The sequence below is a fragment of the Lathyrus oleraceus genome, chromosome 4 (assembly GCF_024323335.1).
Source record: "Lathyrus oleraceus cultivar Zhongwan6 chromosome 4, CAAS_Psat_ZW6_1.0, whole genome shotgun sequence".
Lineage (NCBI taxonomy): Eukaryota > Viridiplantae > Streptophyta > Magnoliopsida > Fabales > Fabaceae > Lathyrus > Lathyrus oleraceus.
The window spans coordinates 272,754,835-272,774,929 of record NC_066582.1 but is presented as its reverse complement, the minus strand read 5'-3'; the positions used below and the strand labels follow the sequence as shown (position 1 = coordinate 272,774,929).

The 20,095-nt window shown below is 34.2% G+C and overlaps 1 protein-coding gene across 4 annotated transcripts; it reads right to left on the bottom strand.

Annotated features, from left to right (window-relative positions):
- Positions 1 to 829: 829 nt before the first annotated feature.
- On the bottom strand, positions 830 to 4,646 carry LOC127075054 (phosphatidylinositol 4-kinase gamma 5). 4 transcript variants are annotated; one of them, XM_051016505.1, is made up of 3 exons: positions 4,340 to 4,646; positions 3,654 to 3,785; positions 830 to 3,288 (listed from the first exon to the last, which is right to left on the bottom strand). In XM_051016505.1, the coding sequence occupies exon 3, from the start codon at positions 3,009 to 3,011 to the stop codon at positions 1,086 to 1,088; it is 1,926 nt and encodes a 641-aa protein (XP_050872462.1). In that variant the 5' UTR covers positions 3,012 to 3,288; positions 3,654 to 3,785; positions 4,340 to 4,646; the 3' UTR covers positions 830 to 1,085. The 4 variants fall into 4 exon arrangements, with proteins under 4 accessions (XP_050872462.1, XP_050872461.1, XP_050872460.1 ...); XM_051016504.1 differs by having other exon boundaries at positions 3,654 to 3,772; XM_051016503.1 differs by having other exon boundaries at positions 3,654 to 3,767.
- Between the last annotated feature and the right edge of the window lie 15,449 nt (positions 4,647 to 20,095).

Below are 20,095 nucleotides of genomic sequence, written 5' to 3'. Positions count from 1 at the left end.
TTAACTACAATACAAAATGAAATGTGTACCTTTTTATGTACTCATTTGTCCATTTACTTAACTTGATGATGACCCTAAAATACAATTTGTCCATTTACTTAACTTGATGATGACCCTAAAATACAAAGTAGATTTTTACCTAATAAACCATTTTGAATTCACTGTATGGATACAATTGTATTTTATTCTCGAATATATATTTATTTATTTTTATGGTTTTTTAAATATTTCAAATCTTTTTTAGTTTCTCAAAAAAGATCGTAAAAAATAAACTTAAATAATTTGAGTAAATAAAGAAAAAATATGTAAATCATATGATAAGGATAATATATTAGAGGAAAGAAAAGATAGGAAGACTATGTAATAAGGATAATATATTAGATAGAGAAAAATTAAATAATTAGAGATAGAGAAATCCCAATAAAAGAAATTATAAAAGTTACGCTGATAATATCGAAAAGAAAAAGTAATCCTATAAACTTTGATTGCACCGCAAAAGAAGATAGAAAAAAATAAATAATAGAGAATGTGGATGACAGCCAACTATGAAAACATTGGTATCAGATGTATGTGACTCATAAATACAAATACATACGGCTGGTTTAGCTAGAGCAATATGGAAGCAGCATGTTCTCACAACAAGCACAAGTTTCATGATTTAGATGGGCTCCAAACTCATTAACGAATGCCGGATGTCGATTCCTCCTACCCCACCATGATTAAAATGCATCATACATGTTATCTACAAATCATGATTACATCACATCTAAAGTCTAAACAAACAGTTTATATGCATATAGATATTGAAGTAATCAAATCAAAACCAAAAAAAGGAAACAAAGGCTTTCATTTATATACATATAAGTTTCATTTCACAAATTTATCCTACAAGTTATTTATCAGACAAGCCTTCCAAAGGAAAAAAAGAAATAAAAAATGAAATCAAAATACAAGCATATCTACAGCAGTTCTTCCGGCACCTACTCAAATATCATAAACCAGAATTATCCTAATAACAACCTATAAACCCTTATTATTCGTTTTATAGTTCTCTATCTATCATCATACCAAAGTATTGCTCAACTTCAAAACTGGCACGAGGTACCGAGCCTCTGTATCTGCCTCTGACCTATGGTTATGGACTTCCTCTTGGAAAATGCCGGGTACAACAGTTCTTGAAACTTCTCTAGAAACATTGTCCATTGATCTTCAGTCATATCTGCCATGCTCACAAAGCTTATGCTTGCAGGAAGCTTCTCGTTCGCACTCCTACGACCAGATGATGTATTTCCGTAATGGCCATTATCTGCTTTTCCTCCTGAATGCTTCTGGTGTTTCTGGCTTGCCTCACTTAACAACTTGATGTTTTTCAGTGACACAGAAATTTCAGAAACCTTTGGGAATTTTTGCTGAGGAGAAAAAGTGACAACTTCAGGATATTTTCCATTACCTTCTTCTTCTTCCTCCTCCTCCTCGATGCTCTCGTACAATTTGGAAAATGGGTTACGGCCATACCCACCTCCATGTCCAGGCTGAGAAGGTGCTCTCATTAGAGGATTGTCCATTGTCATCTTCAGAATGGAATCTGACCCAGCTACATCACAGTCTATATCAAACAGGAATTCATCATCTTCCAGGTCAGTCCTTGGAGATAGTTCTTCCTTCTCTGCCAACAACTTCCTTGCTTCCAAACAAACAATCTCCAATTCACTTGGTTCTTCCTCACCACTGCGAAATTCCCTAGTCATCATCTCACCAATTTCAGCAAGGCACAGTCCATAAGCAGCAGCTTCCTTGAGGAAAATGGTGCAGAGTAGCAAGACTCTCAAACAGGCCTCACGAATCATAGGCAGTTCCTTACGTAACATCTCACAATCTAGAGCAGGATTGAGATTTTTTATGTAAGAAAGCTCATCCTCTGAGAAGGGAATTGAAGCCTGAGGCCAATGAATCCACTCGAAGTATGGGTCCTCCAAAGCTTCTGGCAGGCAAAGTCCGTGATCAATAGGAATTAAATCCACTTCACCAAAAGCCCCAACTTTTCTAACTAACAAATTGCCACCGTGTCTATCTGTGTTAAGAATCCTAATGTCTAATATCCCTATACGATGCACAGCAGTAACAGGGAAGCTAGATGTCCCATAGTCACTTGCATCAAAATCATGAGGTATGAACTGCTGCAACGATGCAATCTTGCTAACCAGCTGCTTCTTCTGGATGTTTTTCCCATTGACTCCATCATTGACATTGAATATTGAATGAGTAATCTTCACTAAGGCAGTTGCAGGTACTCTGGCAAAATGACCATAATCAAGAAGATAAGCTGCAACTTCCCTGTAGCCGGTTTCCCCAACCCGAACTGAACGTTTCAAACCAGGTTGTCCAAGAGCTTTACCAACAAAACCTTTTGGATTGTTTGGGGCAAAAGGCTCCTCATCTGTTGGTTTCACAATTGCAACACTCTCGCCTCTTCTGTTCCGGAAATAATATGCACCCCCGAGCCCACCATGAACTGGAATTGGTTCTATCCCAATCTTCATTGCCTTCACAATGTCCTTGACCATATGCTTCATTATATCCAGGTTACTTGATTGCCCTAATATCTCAATAGGACCACTATTGTCTCTTTGCTGCATATCTCGCCCAGTGGGTGAGAGGCATGGAGTGGATGAACTTCGATGCATAAGGTTACGTGTAAGAAGAAGGGCAGTATCATTCCGAACATAACTAAGGTCATTCTTCAAGACAACATCTCCAAACGTTAGAGAGCTCTCTTCCGTTGGGACATTAAGGGCGATCTGCAACCTCTTCTTCACAGTATGCGCATTGTCACTTCGATCTAATTCCATGCTCAAGACACACCCAGTTTCAGTTTGCACAAAAACCCTTCTCTTGCCAGAAGGTTGCCTCCCTTCCATTCTCTTACTCTCGAGGTACTCCCTACCAAGCGGACTACGGAATAAAGCCACGGCCATCTGGGTTTGAACAGGACTGTCTGATTTGCGTGACATGTGCTGGGGCTAGGATTGGGTAATTGTTGCAAAGGGCAACAGGGTGGCAGTGGAATAAAGCTTCTTCTGTCCCAAGAAGTCGCCAAACTCCAGAGCCAATGACACTAATATGAAACCAATCTCTAGATCCCCAACGATCATTAATGTTGACAAAAGTATTAAACTGCACTAGTTCCCAGAGCAACGGAATTGAAGGACTAAGGCAAGATTGGAGATAGACACTAGCTGACAGCTACATTGAGGCCATCAGGAGACAAGGCTCACAGGACAACAAAAACTGCAAATTCATAAAGATTCTATCAAAATTCTCATCATAACAATACAAATCTGTAAGAATAACACCAAAAAGAAATCCTAAAGTCATTAACAGCAAGCAACAGATCAAATAAATTACTACTCAAAGTACTCACAACTACCGTCAATGTGCTAATATGGAAAGACATTATTCTAGAAAACTCACAGATTTAACACACTTCCATTTTTAATTAAGGGTGTCTTTGGATTAAAATACCATTAATTCTATTACTCCGTCACCTTTTCTTTTACAAGTATTATTTCACCACATAATTAATTACACTTCAAATTCAGATCAAATCTATATAAAATGTTTACAATTAGATTATAAGATCAATGATAAATCACCCGTTATGTTCCCCTGCAGATAGCCAGAGATTAATCTCAAGCCATAGAGATCCCCAATTTGAACTTGATCTCCCACAACAATACCTTCACCTTCGCCATTTAAAAGACATGGATCTGATCTGAGACAATATGCTTAGGAACCAGGTTGGACAATATTTTAAAACAAAAACATAATCTAGATATGTAATAACACAATTAATTCAAAAAACTGAACATTGCATTCCATAAGTTAATTTTAAGAATTACATTCAAAAAAATAACAACACAGCCAAATTTGAAACTAAATCAGAAGTAATCAACTTTAAAATTACATTCTAAAAACATAAAGAAAAACAATCAGTATAGAAAAACTATATACATGTTTACAAAGCTGTTAGCTTGAATCCAAAAGAAAAGGTTCAATCGAATAAAAAATTTACTTTTTTAGGAGTTTCTACTTACTGCATACACAAATACAGATGCAAGCTCTAAAATCCGGTGATCATTTCAAACTACAAACATTTCATTTCACAAATAAAAAATCCACATAATTCATATAAAACAAAACAACAACAACAACATGTAACAAAAAAATTCAAAAGACATCAAAAGAATCTTAACCACACTAAATATGCATGCTTCGATTCATTCCCAACAAAGAAAAATTCACAGAAGAAAAGAGAAAGAATAAAGAATCATCGCAATACCACGTGATTATTGGATCAAATCGAATGGAGGCGTCAAGAAATCGGAATCACAGGAATCAGAGAAATTCTTCACTAGGCCATTGAGCTTTAGCTACACCAATGCAAGATCCGAACAATCGAAGAGAATTAACCGTCGAATTGTTCGGATAATCCGAGGGAGAAACGAAGAGAAAATCGTATGCAAGAATCGTCCGAGTTGGCTGAGAACTCAGAGATAAGGAAACTAAACCCTGTTTTTCTCTTTCTCTTTCTCTCACTTTCTTCTTCGTTTTCAGATAAATGATTCTGAGAATGAGAACGTTCTTTAACCCGACGCGTGAAGTGTGGTTAAGAAATCTAACCGTGGTTAGGGAGCTTGACCGCCTTCTCTGCTTGAGGAAAATAGAAGAGTCTAGAACATGGAATATGGACCGTGAGATTTGAATGAAAAGAAGAGATGAGATATTAGCCGTTGATTTGGGGGCACGTGGAGATAATAGATTGGGAAAGGTCACGTGAGAGTAGCAGATAGTAAATGGGGTGGGAGCTTTTGTCACAGTTTTCAGGACCAATCTGACCGTGGATCTATGAAAGAGCAGAGTGAATTTGTCTCTGGGGAAATACCGATATTGTCCTTGCGACCAGATTCACTTTTTCCGCTCTTTGGAATAAACTTAGATACACTGTTCGTAGTCATGTTCTTGTGTTTTATGAAATTCTTTTTTTAAATTATGCTATTTCATATGAATATATAAATTTTGTGGACTTTCTCCGCCTTATTTTTAAACAAAAGTTTTTTAATTCTTTTCATTTTATGTAAATATTAATAAATTTAAGCATATTATCTTTATTTTAAAACTATTCATATATCAATTATTTAATATTTTTAATAAATAATAATTTAACCAATGATAAATTAATAATTGTGTTAGTTATTTTATATTAATATAAGAAAATAAAATGCACTTAATTATTATTCTCAGGTCGGAATAGTATATATTTTTTTTGGATTTTGAATAAATTTATGTTATTTAATATTAATATATTAAAAATTATGTACTACTCAAATCTGATTTATAAGAAAAAATAAATTTCACGTTTATTAAGAACGATATTGTAGTTAAGTGCATTTAATTTATTTAAATTAATATAAAATAAATAACATAATTATTAATTTATTTTTAATTAAATTATTATTCATTAACAATATTAAGTAATTAATACATAAATAATTTTAGTATAAAGACATTTAGATTTGTTGAAATTTACTTATATTTAAGGTCAACAATTTTAAAAGATTTTTGTTTATAAATAAATTCTAAAAGGAGTGTATGTTTATTTTGTGGTTTTAAATGCAGAAGTTGTGTTTTCTTTCTTCAAGACATTATTCCATCTTATATATAAAAGACTATTTTGACTGGTACACAAGAATTAAAAATATATATAGTTTTATTTGGGAGTAACTTTGTAAAATAATTAATATATTTTTATGATTTGAAAAGAAAATGATACTATGAACAAGAGAGAAGAAAATTTTAGAAGATCTTACGTATACGGAAGTGGAGTGAATTTGTATACCTTAATCACATTGTCCTTTCATGTCTTTTATTTGAGAGATTTTGGATTAAAATGTCTTACATTAATCACATCGTTCTTTTTAACGTTGTATTTGATAGACTTTGGACTATAACAACTTTGGTCAAGCCTTGAAGAGCTCAGTCCATCAATTCCCTAACTCGTAAATCACACAAAAGATACTTGGGCGCGAAAGGGCAAGGTCAAGTGATGAACACGTGATCCAACCCGATCCAATACTCCTCCATTATAATTTATGAGAGAATGTATCAAGTCACGTGTTAAGAGAATAACTAGATTCATCTCAAGTCTCATAGGTTAATTGTGCTTCATATTATGAGGGATGACTCACTCCACACTCCCACTATTGCGTCAAAGTCAGGGGTATATGGTAGAATTAATAGACATGAAAAATGTTGCGTTAAAGTGGGTACTCATCCAAGTCTCACATTGAGTAAAGTAAAGAAAAAAGAAGTGAAAAGTTATTATAAATATGGAGTTGGTTTGAGTTTATCCACCATAATAATTCTGATCTTTTTGGTGTATTTGAGATTTGGGTAGTCGTGGGCCTATATAGAGTTTATAAGTTGGGTCTAGAGATAATTCTATAATTTTTCGTTTGAAAATTATGGTTGAGGGGATTTTTTATTTTTCCATCTAAAACTAGTTTTTGAAAGGTTTTATAATTTTTCCATCCAAAATTTATTGTTGAGAGGATTTTCTATTTTTCTGTTCAAAAATAGTTGTTGAGAGTGTTTGCAATTTTTTCGTTCAAAAATTATAGTTAAGGGATTTTTTATTTTTTCGTTCAAAAATTATTGTTGTTTGCCATTTTTTTCATCCAAAAATTAAAAATTAGTAATAAATTTTGATTGTGAGTTTATTTTATTTTATTGATATTCAACTTTTGTGGAAATTTACTCTAGTTGCGTTCCCAATAGGAGTTGGTCTTCATATCAACTTTTTGACCAAGTAAACGTATCTATAAATACTTCAATTAGGTTGTTGGGTCAATCATTAACTTTTTCACATATATGAACACAAAAAACCTTCTTGTACATCCCATTGCATGTAGTATAACCCTTTTTGTACTCACTGAAAGTACAATTGACAATCATGTGAGATAACTTATATCCCATTAGTGAAATTTTAATTAAAACCTAGAAACCATTATAAAAATATTGAACATTTAAAACTTTGAAATAAGAAGCTTGGACTAATTATTAGTCAAATTTTAATTAAAACCTAGAAACCATTATAAAAATACGGAAAATTTAAAACTTTGAAATAAGAAGCCTGGACTAATTATATATACAACTTCACACACACACGCTCACGCGCACGCGTATGCACACAAACACACACAATCGCGCACACGCGCACATGCAGGCATACACACACAGAGAGACATACACACACATATCAAATGACTCAAAAAGATATGGGTACCAAAGGTAGAAAAGTTAAGTTGTGATGCAGATGATGATATTGATAGTTGCTCTTCAAGTCAAGAAATAAATATGTTATATTGTTCCTCTCCTACAAGGTAAGAAATTCATTTTCTAAATAACAACAAGACAAAATCATTTGATCTTTTGAGTCTTAACATCCCTTAGAGAACAACTTTAGAATATGACAATAAAGGGAAAGAAAAATATCAAAGACAATAGGAAGTCCAAAGCCTAAATAGAGAAATTCAAGTGAAAGGAGTCAACTAAAGAACGTATATCTTAAAGAATGGATGATCATTAAGGACCACGTCATTCAGAATGTTGATGGGGGAAATTTCTAAGGGGATTGATTACATTTATACACTCCCCTAGCAAGGTATGTATCAATATGGCTTTTGTTTCACAAATTGAGCCAAAGGAAATTGATGAAGTTATCATCAAATAAAATTGGTCTCTTACTATGCAAGAAAGATAAATCAATTTGAGAGAAACAACGGTTGGGAATTCATTCCCAAAGCTAGTTGAGTTATTGGAACCTTAGTGAATCTTTAGTAACAAGCTTGATGGAAATCTTTGTTTTAAACAAGACTCGTTACGAAAAGATTACAATTAAAACATAGATATCAATAAAACTTATGCCCATGTACCTTAACTAAAAGCTATAAGGATGATTTCAATCTTTTCATGTATTTTTGTAAAATCTTCAAAATGAATGTAAATAATGCATTTTGAACTATTACATCCATAAGGAAGTGTATGTTGATCATTCTCATGATTTTCTAAAACTCTCCTTACTCATGCTTTCAAAATTAAAATGGGTCTCTACGATCTAAAACAAGCTCATAGAAATTGGTTTAACAGTCTGGGAAATTTTTTGCTTAAATTTTTTTTAAAGAAGGATGATACAACTTTTTTTCAAATCGAGCATACTTTTCTTGTGCGTTATTTTTTTATTGATTCGATACTACTGATGAATCCTTATGCAAGAATGTTTCTTATACGAAGCAGATTAAAATATGGGGAATCTCTTTTAAGAGTACAAGAAGAAGTGAACAACTCTGATGGATTTAACCAAGATGTTGATTGTTACTTCCAGCTGAATTGCTCAAAATGATGATGTTGGTCACAAGAGGTTAAGGTGATAAACGTGTAATGGGTTTATCAATCATATGATTGGACCAACTCTTATATGAAATGATTCATATAAGAAGGGAAAATGACGATGGCTTGTCAGAGGAAGTTTTGTTAAGTTACCTTAGGACCTTGAGTGTTTGTGGAGAAAATTTGTGTCAAACACCTAGAGCCCAACGCTAGTCTAAGGCCTAGTAGACTAAATAAAGGTTGTCCAAAACACTCATAAGGGGAAACAATTATCTCTTAGAGAAATCAGAGCAAAAAGAAGTAGACAACAAAATTCCCTATCAATTCAGAAAGTTTCAAAGACTTTTGGGTACTGCTCGAGAAAGAATCAAGGTGAAGAAGTTCTCCAAAGCTTATCTATCGATTGATATCAAAGTTGGATACTATCTTTTATAGGGAGAAATAATATTTTAGATCTTATGTCTTACTCTAGACTGGAACTTGTTCCTTTTACATGAGACCTATGTGCTTTGATTATTTTATGCCTTTTTGATAATAACATAGGGGGAGAAGTATACTCTCAGAGGGAGCAGAGTATACTCTTTGATTAATTAAGGGGGAGTTTAATCACTCCAAATAATTGTATATGTTTTGTTACCACTTCCCCTGAGATATGTGTTCTCATCATCAAAAAGGGAGAGAATATGGATCTATGTGCTTGCAGGTGGTGAAGATCTGCATCTGAAGTTTTGATGACGACAATGTGTGTCAATAGCTTCAATCTCAATGATGATTGTATAACCAAATAAAGTATCTTACTAATCATAAAAAAATCAAGATCAAAGTTTATGTACAAACAGAAAATATCTAGCAAAAGTGTTGAAGTTGTTTGGAGAAATGTGTGAAAGATCGTCTGGTCATGTTTGTCTGCATGTCTGAGTCAACCGAGTACTATAAAAGTAATGTAGAAGCTTAAGAGTACTAAGGAAAATCACAGATACACACACACACACACACACACACACACTTCAAAATATTTTTCTACCTTCAAAATGATTTTCCAATCCATAATCAAGTGATTAAAAATTTATCCAAACAATTTTGTAACCAACTAATCGATTGGAAAGATGTGTCAATCGATTGGAAAAACTTTTTTTATCTATCTAATCGATTAAGACACTTGTACAATCAATTAAAAGGATGATAATTGATTGTAAACTTATCAAGGATAGCACATTAATGACTTACCACGACTATATATCTAAACCTCCTTAATTGGGATTCATAACCGATTATATTTGAGTCGTCTAATCGATTAAAGCATTTTGCTAATCGATTAGATAATAAATTTGTCCCAATGATCGTTTCCTTTATTGGTGTTTCCAACTATCATATAAGAGAGAGTTTTCCTCACTTCAAATCACGCGACTTTCTAACGTTTTCATATTTCTTTCAAATTTATCTCTTTCTCTCCTTTTTGAAAATATTTTCTATTCACTTCAAATTGCCTTAGTGCTACTAAGTGAAATTTTACTTGTGAGGAGGATAATTTTGTAAGTGGTCGTGTTGATCGTTTATATTCTTAATCGCGCAATACCTTTAAGATATTGAGTTTGGTTCTTGATATTAACCTTTATAAAATCTCCATTATTTGCTTATAAACCTTTTTTGGCAAAAATTGTGTTTTGGTTATTGAGATCAACTATAAATCTCTAAACAGTTATATAGTGTAGTTTGGGTAAAAGTTGTCATTTGATTGGGGATAAGTTTGTATTAAAGGTTTGTGGGCATAACCTTCAAAATCTCAAAGTTTATAGTGAAACTCTCAAAAATACCTCTTGGGGACAAGACTAAGTCAGCATTCGGCCTAACCTGTATAAATCTCTTATGCAATCTTTCTAACCATATCCTTTTACTTTTTGCAATTTACTTTAATTATTTAATTTTTCGCTGCAATTACTCACATAAAATTACTAATACAATCTCAAACGAGAAAAATTTAAATTTATCACGAATTTTGAATACCACAATTCATCCCCCCACCCCCTCTCCTCTTGTGCTTGAAATCACTTGTCCAACACATCCCATATTGCATGCCAGTGGACTTACACATTCCTCAATGCACGTCTATATGAGCACTGAATCATCTCGTGGTAACTCTCAACCATAAGTATTAAGTTAATAATCGGGAATTATTGTATCAAACTTTCAGGTTTTGCTTATTATCTAGATACTTAGGTTGAGTGTCAAATCCATTAAATGTCTTGTCGTATTTATTCATTCCCTCCTGGCATGATTCTTATCTCTACACAATAACTTCAGTTCGTATAATGAATAATATATGGTTGAGTTCCTAGGTAAGAGGGGTGATCGTAAGAGACAAAGTCCACGAGCGCTTCCTCTGATCTTTGGCAAGAACCTAATTTTCAATAATCGTGAAATTGTATAAAATTTATAAGATAATTAGAATATTATTTAAGCTTAATTAAATATAACATATTACAACTTGAAATATTAATGTTAAAATATTTAATAATAACCTCTATTATATTTAATAATTCTTAAACTCAAATATCAATTAGATTATATCCTCGTTTGGATTTGTTTGTTTTAAGAAATTGTCAAGAGTATATTTCTAATAACATTTTAATTTTATAATAACACTTGGGCATTATAACAACTTAAAATGGTAAAGTTTATATTTTATTATGATATCAATTTGTAATTTATAAGTTCAATACCTTGACGTTTGAACATAAATTAAAATAGAAATTTTAAAATAACTTTTATATAATTAAAGTAATATAATCAAAATAAGTGGACATCATAATGACTTACCACCTACTTATGAAAATGATTTGGACAAAACTTTGGCGTACAAAATCAAACTCCTTCGAAACTTTAGAAGAATTTTGACCACATAATACCTCTAAAAGTTATGAACTGATATCGTGAGAACCTTGATAACTAAAGCTAATATTACTATATGAAGAAACTAGAAAAGGAAAGAAATATAGTGGTGTGAGAGATGATTTATGAATGTACGATGAAAATGAGGTATGAAAGACCCTTATTTATACTAGTTGCAAGACAAAATAGATATATCCTTTTGCACATATCTTCTAGTTTTTCAACCATTACTATTAAATATATCTTATCAAATAGTTACTAGTTTTTCATCAATAGTTTCTAACTAGTGTATCAATATTCCAGTATGACTTTTATATATGCCTACATGAAAAATAATTGGGAGAAAGGAAAGGGAACTTTGATATCCTAATGTCTCATGACATATGACCATGTAGGATACTAATAGTAAAAAAAAATACATTTATTTTATAAAATGAAACGATGATATTCAAATCAAATAATAATAATAATAATAAGGATAATTAATTGATATATTTATTAACTTAAAATTTATTAATTAATTTACTAATCAAAGTTTACTTTGTAAAATTAGAGATGTTAAAATCTCAAATACAATTAGATCTGTTATTTAAGGTATGGAAAATTATGATGTTACATTACTATCCTTATTAAAAGAAATTTCGTCCTCGAAATATAGTGTACCTAAAATATATGAGAATACTTATGACGCATGTCTTATTCTCTTTTCCAAGTAGAATCACAAGTTGATTTATTTCACACAACTCTAACTAATGGTATATGTTTTCCACGAAGTTCCTTAATTCGATGGTCTAAGATCTTGACAGATAAAGCTTCATATTTCAAGTTATCTCTAAGTTCCACATTTCCAGCCTCAATGGCATGCGAAGGATCTGGATAATACTTCCTTAGTTGAGATACATGAAATACGACATGAAGATTAGACAAGTTTGGCGACAAAGTAATGTGATATGATATAGGTCTGATCCATCGTAGAATTTGAAAAATTCTGATAAACCTTGGTGTTAACTTCCTAATTTTGATTGCTTATGTAAATCCTACTTTATGAGTTATCCTAATGAACATGTGATCTCCTACCTCAAACTCCAAAGGTCTTCTCCTCCGATCATTGTAACTCTTTTGACGATCTTGTGCATCCTTCATCTTTTCTCTGATAAGCTTAACCTGATATTTCATTAGTTGCACGAACTCCAAATCCAATATTTTGTATTCTCTAACTTCATACCAACATAAAGGTGTACAACATTTTTGTATGTACAATGCTTCAAATGGAGTCATGACGATACTTTAACAAAAGCTATTATTGTAAGTAAACTCAATGAATGGTAAGAATGCATCCTAACTTCCTCTATGTTCAAGAGCACAAGCTCTCAACAGATCCTCTAATGATTTAATCGTTCTTTCAAACGGACCTCCATTTGGGGATGATAAGTTGAACTTAATCTTAGTTTGGTTCTTAACTCTAAGTGAAACTACTGCTAAAACTTTTATATAAATCTGGAATCTCTATCAGTGACTATAGTTGTAGGTATTTTATAACACTCTAGTTTTATTAATTATTTTATTTTGAATTATTGGTGATTTATGATAATTCTCAGTGTTTTATTTAATTATAATTGTGTGCAATTTATTTAGTTATTATGGTTTAACTAAATAATAAGTGTTGAAGAGTGTATGATTAGTATTATGGAGTGTAGGGAGAAAACTATATTAAATCTAGAATATTAGTATTTTAATATTTAAATAATAGTAATTCATTTGATTTATTTAATTATAATGAAAAAATATAGACATTAGGTAAAAAGGGAAATTATGAGAAGTGGAAGGGAGGAAGGAGTAAGAAGGATAAGAGTTGAGTCAGAGTTTTAATTCTAGAAAGATTGCCCTAATGATATAAGTTAAGAGTATGACCTATGTTTAGGAGCTTTTTGGACCAGTACGCAAAAAATTGGAAAAAAGGAGAAAGAGGCAAAAGGCAAGGGAGAATAGAGAGAAGGCTACGAGTTAAGGAATAAGGATCAATAAAATCTAAATTTTACCAAAATGCTTCTAGAAATTAAGGTAAGGGGAAGTTTGTTTCTTTAATGGGTGTTTAAGCATGAATGGTATAAGGAGGAGTCGTTGACCTCCAATAGGATTGAGTATTCCAATGTTTAATTCTGAATTTATTGTTATAATTGTTGTTGTATGATGAATTCAATGTGAATTTTGTTGCTATTATATTTGCATAAATTATGTTTTTATGAGTTAGCATAATTTCATGATTGTTGAGAGTTTTGAAGGTTTATGGAGTTGATAAGGTTATGAAATATATGACTTAATTGATGCATTGTTGGTAGTATTTAATTGATGAAATTATGATGAGATTATAGTAGGAATTTGATCTATAATGTTAAAAATTCGAAATAAGTTGTTTGGGTATGTTATGGCATGTTTGGATAAGGTTCTTGAAGGGATTTAGATGCCTAAAACCGAGTATTTTCGTCATAGGTTTTGTGGTAATCAATTACCACGTAATGATAATTGATTACCGGCTTAAACATTAAGTTTTTTTGGATTTTCTGGGTTGGTAATCGATAACCACGTATTGGTAATCGATTACCACGGGCGGGCAGGGAAATTTTTTTAAGGTAAAACTAAAAAGGCATTAGCTTTCGTTCCGTAAGTCCAAATGAGACCCTGTTCGAAGTGTTAGAAAGACAATGCAAAATACTATCAAATTGTAATGTTTTAAGAGGCTGAGTGTGAGGGGGATGACCTGAATAATTGACGAAAATTACATGTGCAATTATCCGACGATTTACGCCATAACTTTTGACCCGTAGGTCTAAATGATGCATCATTTGAAGCGTTAGAAAGCTCACGCTCATAGCTGAATTTTTGTAGTGCTTGGTGAGATAATTGATAGGTAGTAATATGCATATTGTAGGGATGTTTGTGCTGAATTGTATGATCGGTTAGGGAAACATTATGCTTATACGATGATGTGTCGTTATGTTGGTGAAGTAACATGAACAAATGCATATGAAGTTACAATTGTTGAGTTACTATTATTTGTTGTTATTTATTGTTGTTGTAACATTATTTAGTTGTTGCTTATGATGAATGATGTGGTGCATAATGGTGAGAAGTGAAAGGATAATATTTTGGTGATTATTTTGGTGATAATGCATGTGTTGAGAGTCATACATCATGGTGTATAGATTTAGGTCCAATTTTGGCGAGACTTGATCCTATGATGGGGATTGAGTGCGAGTAGATGGTTCGGTGGGAATCGGTGAAGTGTTACATATGGTGATGGTAATGATTTTGGTGTGCTCTGGTTCCAAGAGAGAATATGATCCTATAATAGGGATCACTGAGCGATATGAACCTGAGTGTTCATATTTGGTACCACATGCATAACGAGTTGGTGTTGAGTATATTGCATAAGTGTTTCATTTGTATTGATTGTTGTTGATGTGTTGTTTGATGAGAATACTTAATATGTTGGTGTTGATTGAGTAATGTGTATGTTGTTGTTATGTGATAATCTACTCCCGCTTGTTTTCATCGTTAATTATTGAAGTGTATTCTCACCCCTTCTGTTTGAATGTTGCATTTACATAGGCATCGTGCAGATACTCAGGAGTAACATCGTTGGAGTAAGTAGAAGATAGATCATGGAGTGGTTTCCATTAGTTCATCATTTTTTAGTAGTCTGATCATGTAACATCGGGTTGGGAACATTTTCTTTCACTTGTTTTGTTTTGTTTTGTAGAAGTTATTATTTATGTTTTGTTGAGATCTCATAGTGTGGCAAGTTGAACAACATAACTCGTTTTGTTTGCGTTATGAAAGTTGAAGTTCATGAGACTAAATGTCATAGGCTTTAATGTTGTGTTTATTTAAGTTAATAATGATGTTGTTGCGATGATACCCTAAGTAAAAGTGAGCATGCGATGACAGGTTCTAAATTGTTATGTTATAACCCGTGTTATGGAGCAGGCTATGTTTGTTTATGCGTGACACCCTGAATGGTTGCATGTTGTTTAATTAAAGTCCTTATTAAATTATATGCGGGGTTTAGGGTGTTACATATTCCATGTAATCTAACAATTTCCTTTACATATACTTGAGTTATATCTCTAAGATAAATGTTTGATTGATGAGAATGAAATGTGCACTTTTTGCTAACCTATCAATTATTACCCAAATTGTATCATGCTTATTCCAAATATTGGGCAAAGTGGTTACAAAATCCATAACTATTGTGTCCCACTTCCACTATAGAATGTAAATATTTTTAAAATCCGGCTAGCTTATGATGTTAAATCTTCGCCTTTTGATATGCCAAACAACTTTGAACATAATCTGCTATATGCTTCTTCATTCCAAACCTCCAAAAAAAATTCTTCAAATCTTGATACATCTTTGTGGCTCCTGGATGAAAACACATCTTACTTTTGTGGCCTTCCAAAATCAACTTTTTCAAATATCATGGTTTTGATGTATACACAACATTTCTCTAAACCTTGGGCTTCCATCACTCCTTATGTTAAAGTCCTCATTTTGACCATCATTGATAGTCTCTTTTATGTTCATCAAATGGTCATAAAGTTGTTGTTCATCTTTGATCCATTTTAGAAATTCATTAGACATGGAAACAACGCCTAAGAATAACCTTCCTTCATTGCAATATACTCCTAATTTTAATTACATGAATTGGTCAATCAACTCTTTTTCCTTCAACATTATTGCAGAAACATGAAGTGTCTTTCGACTCAAAGCGTCTGCTATAACAATGGCCCTTCCCGGACGATACTGCAACTCAAAATAATTGCCTTCAAGAACTCCATCCAACGCTTGTGTCTCATCTTTAGACCCTTCTTATCAAATAAATACTCTAGGATTTTGTGATAACTTAACACAATGAACTTTGATAAAGATAATGCCTAAAAAATTTTAAGGCGGACACAATTTTTTTTAACTCCAACTCGTGAGTTGGGTAGTTCCTCTCATACACCTTCAACTGTCTTGATACATAAGTTATCACTCTCCTTTCTTATATTAACACGTAACTAACTGTCATACCCCAAAATTTGCCTGTTGATATTACAAAGCATTCCTCAAGACCCTCCGACTTGTTCTGCAAGGCACTGACATCAAATGGACAAAAGCCCAGCTCACAACAGGCCCAATCCAAAGGCGGCCCAAAATAGCTTGCTCGCTAGGCGAGCAATTCATTCGCCTAGCGAATACTTCATCATGACACTCGCCCAGCGAAGCATCAGATCCAGAAAAAAAGCCCAGAATAGCTTGCTCGCTAGGCGAGCAATTCCTTCGCCTAGCGAAGCTTGCGAAAATCTGAAGTTTTGGACCTCATTTTAAGCCCATTAGGTCACCACCACTACTACTATAAATACCAACTCCTCAGCCACGGAAAATATACACAGACCCAGAGGGAGAAACACAGAAACACACGAACAGACGGACGAAGGACGGAAACCCTGGTGCAAAAACCCTGCTAACCTGAAGGCAGCCCATCCGCGTCGAAGCTACCGCCGCCCAACTCAATCCGGCCTCCAAGCAATCAGTCCCTTTCACTATCGCAATTGCACACAGGTTTGCGTATCACCGCTGTTTTACGTTTCCAATTGATATTCTTTACATACATGATGCATTCCGATTAAAGTTTTGATATGTAATTTGATTTCGTATGTGAATCTAAGTATGAACATCCTGTATAATTGCCTATGCTATGCCTATGATCAAATGCCATAAGAGTGCAGGTTTTCGGAAGTCATGCTGCTGTCAAACTCCAAACCCGTGGCCGCTCGCTAGCTCATTGCTAAGCGAGCCTGCAGCGAGCATTCGCTGAGCCTTCGCTAGGCGAAGCAGAGGCGAACAGGACAGCGGCGGCTTTGTCTCTTTGTTGTCCATTTTACGTTTATCTAATCATGATTCTGCATCATTTGGCTTGAATTCCTGACTGTTATGTTTATTTGATGGTGCAATTTCCAATTGTATTTTACCTCAATGCTCTGATTCGTGTGTTGCATGGTGTAAAGGCTAGCATACTTCCAAAGAAATAGCCGACTAGGCATGCCGCTTTAGGTGTGGACACTCTTGAGGAGATGGCTTTTGGATGACCTAAGTTTAATGCGGAGATTCATCTTGAATCACCAAGCTTGATTTTTAATGTATTGATTTCATTGATTTACTGTGGACCTAATTACCTAACTGATTACGGCTATTTAATTAATTGTTAAAATTGGGACTTTAAATAAATAATATCGGACCTCTCTTTATTACCCTACGGTATAACGGTATAACGGTCATGTCCCGCGAATGTAGGGATACACTTAGCAAAGACCCTTCGGTTAAATCATCATAAAATAAATCATGGTCCCTCGGATGTTGCCTTCGAAAATACGATTTTGTCCCTCGATGACCCTTCGGTGTAGCCTACGGTTAAATGATGATCGTCCCTTCGAATGCTAAGGTATCCTTACAACTGTTGCCTTCAATGACCTATCGATGACCCTTCGATGACCCTTTTACATCCAAAGGATAAAACTACTTACTTCTCAATAGTAAGGACAGTTTTACCCTCATAAGGATAGGAAATGCCCGGAAAGACCTCGGATATGTATAACTCTTAATTGCTTATTCACAATTAAAAACTACTTTTCACACCTTACACCTTTCAAAACCTCCATTAGAAAATCACCACTTGGTATACATTCGCATTAGAATCATTGCCGAGTTATATTTTTCTAAACTATTTTCAAAACTAAACGAGATAACCACTTTGTATACATTCATTCAAGAATCATTACAAAGTTAAATTCTCCTTTTCAAAACATTTTCCTATACATTTCTCAACCACTTTTTCAAACTAGAAAAACATAAATGATTGAGCAATTAAGAGCCCATGGATAACCATGGATACAAAGGGTGCTAACACCTTCCCTTTGTATAATGTACCTCCCGAACCTAAGAATCTAAATTAAGGTCTTTCCTGTTCTTTTCCACCTTTCCTTATTGGATAAAAGAAAAGTCGGTGGCGACTCTTGCTAACCGCGACATTGCGATAAAAAAACACATTAAAGTCAGTTCACCGTATGACAGAACTGGCGACTCTGCTGGGGAAATAAAAAGAGAGGTCCATCTTAAAAAAAAAAATCATCTATGTTTTCCTAATTGTTCCTTCTTTTAAGGGAGTTTTTGAGTGAAAGATCCTACACCCGGATCTAGTGTACCTTAGGTAAGTAGCAATAGATCATCGCGACTATCCGGCGTATACTGGAATGGTTAAAACGATAGCTACGGTTAATGTGACACTTTGGATGTCCTGATGTTCCTCATGTTTACTTGAGGAAAAATTTGGCATTCTCGTGGTGTCATCAAAGCATTAACCAGACCTTTAGAACCCTAATTGACTCATCCTAGCCATTAGAAAGTAGTGAGATAACTGACTTCGGTTCCGACTGAGGTTGGTTGATACTCGATGCTACACTCTTTGAGATTGGACTTTAGGGAAGCTTCGGTCAACCACTTGGCGTTGCACTGAAGTGGACTTAAAGAAAGGTCGATGATCTGAGATCCTTCTAGAACCCGGTTACTATCCTAGGACAGGTTGAACCAACCAAGCTTCAGTGGGGAGGGTACTTACCAATGGAACTCATGCAAGCCTTAAAACCTAGGAATGATTGTTGTGTGATTTGTTTGTGTTTATTACTTACATAACATCATAACATCACGGTACTAACCATTTCAAGGACTTAGGAATTTAGCTTTGCTCTGTTAAACAGGTTATGGCTTCCAGGAAGACTATCCGGATCAATCTTGTAGCAATCTCTCCTCAACTCAAGGATTTGGTGTCAGAACTCCCCGATCATGCTCAGTTCAACAAGAAACATGGTCATCTTCTCAACTTAGTTACTACTGGTTTCAAAGAAGATATGATGAGAGTCCTATTCCAGTTCTTCGATCCTAAACATCATTGCTTCACTTTCCCAGATTATCAGTTGGTACCCACATTAGAAGAATTCTCCCAGCTGCTTGGGATACCTATCCTGGATCAAATACCTTTCAGTGGTTTAGAAAAGATGCCAAAATCTGAAGAAGTTGCCGCAGCTTTACACATGACAAAGTCTGACATTGAGACCAATTGGGTAACGAGGAGTGGAATGAAAGGTTTACTTGCCAAATTTCTGATAAGTAAGGCCCGAGAATTCCTAAAAGTTATGAATGTCCATGCTTTTGAAGATGTTCTAGCATTGCTAATCTATGGTTTGGTGTTATTCCCTAATCCGGACCAATTCATAGATGTGAATGCTATTAAGATATTCCTCACTCATAACCCTGTGCCTACCTTGCTTGGAGATGTCTTGCATTCCCTTCACACTCGTACTATGAAGAGGCAAGGGACTCTCATGTGCTGCGTACCTTTGTTGTCTAGGTGGTTTATTTCGCACCTCCCTAAATCAGTCTTGAAGAATGATCAAAATCTGAAATGGTCTCAAAGGATAATGGCACTCTCCCATTCAGACATCCGGTGGTGTTCTAACCTTAGAGAAAATGTTATCATCATCGACCGATGTGGAGAACTCCCTAATGTACCACTCATGGGGATAAGAGGAGGTATTACTTATAATCCTGCCTTAGCCTTACGTCAGTTTGGGTATGCTCGAAGGGATAGTCCACATGAAATGATTATTCAAGGTACAGTGTTTGACTATGACAATGACTCTCGAGGTCTCCGCCAAAGGTTTGT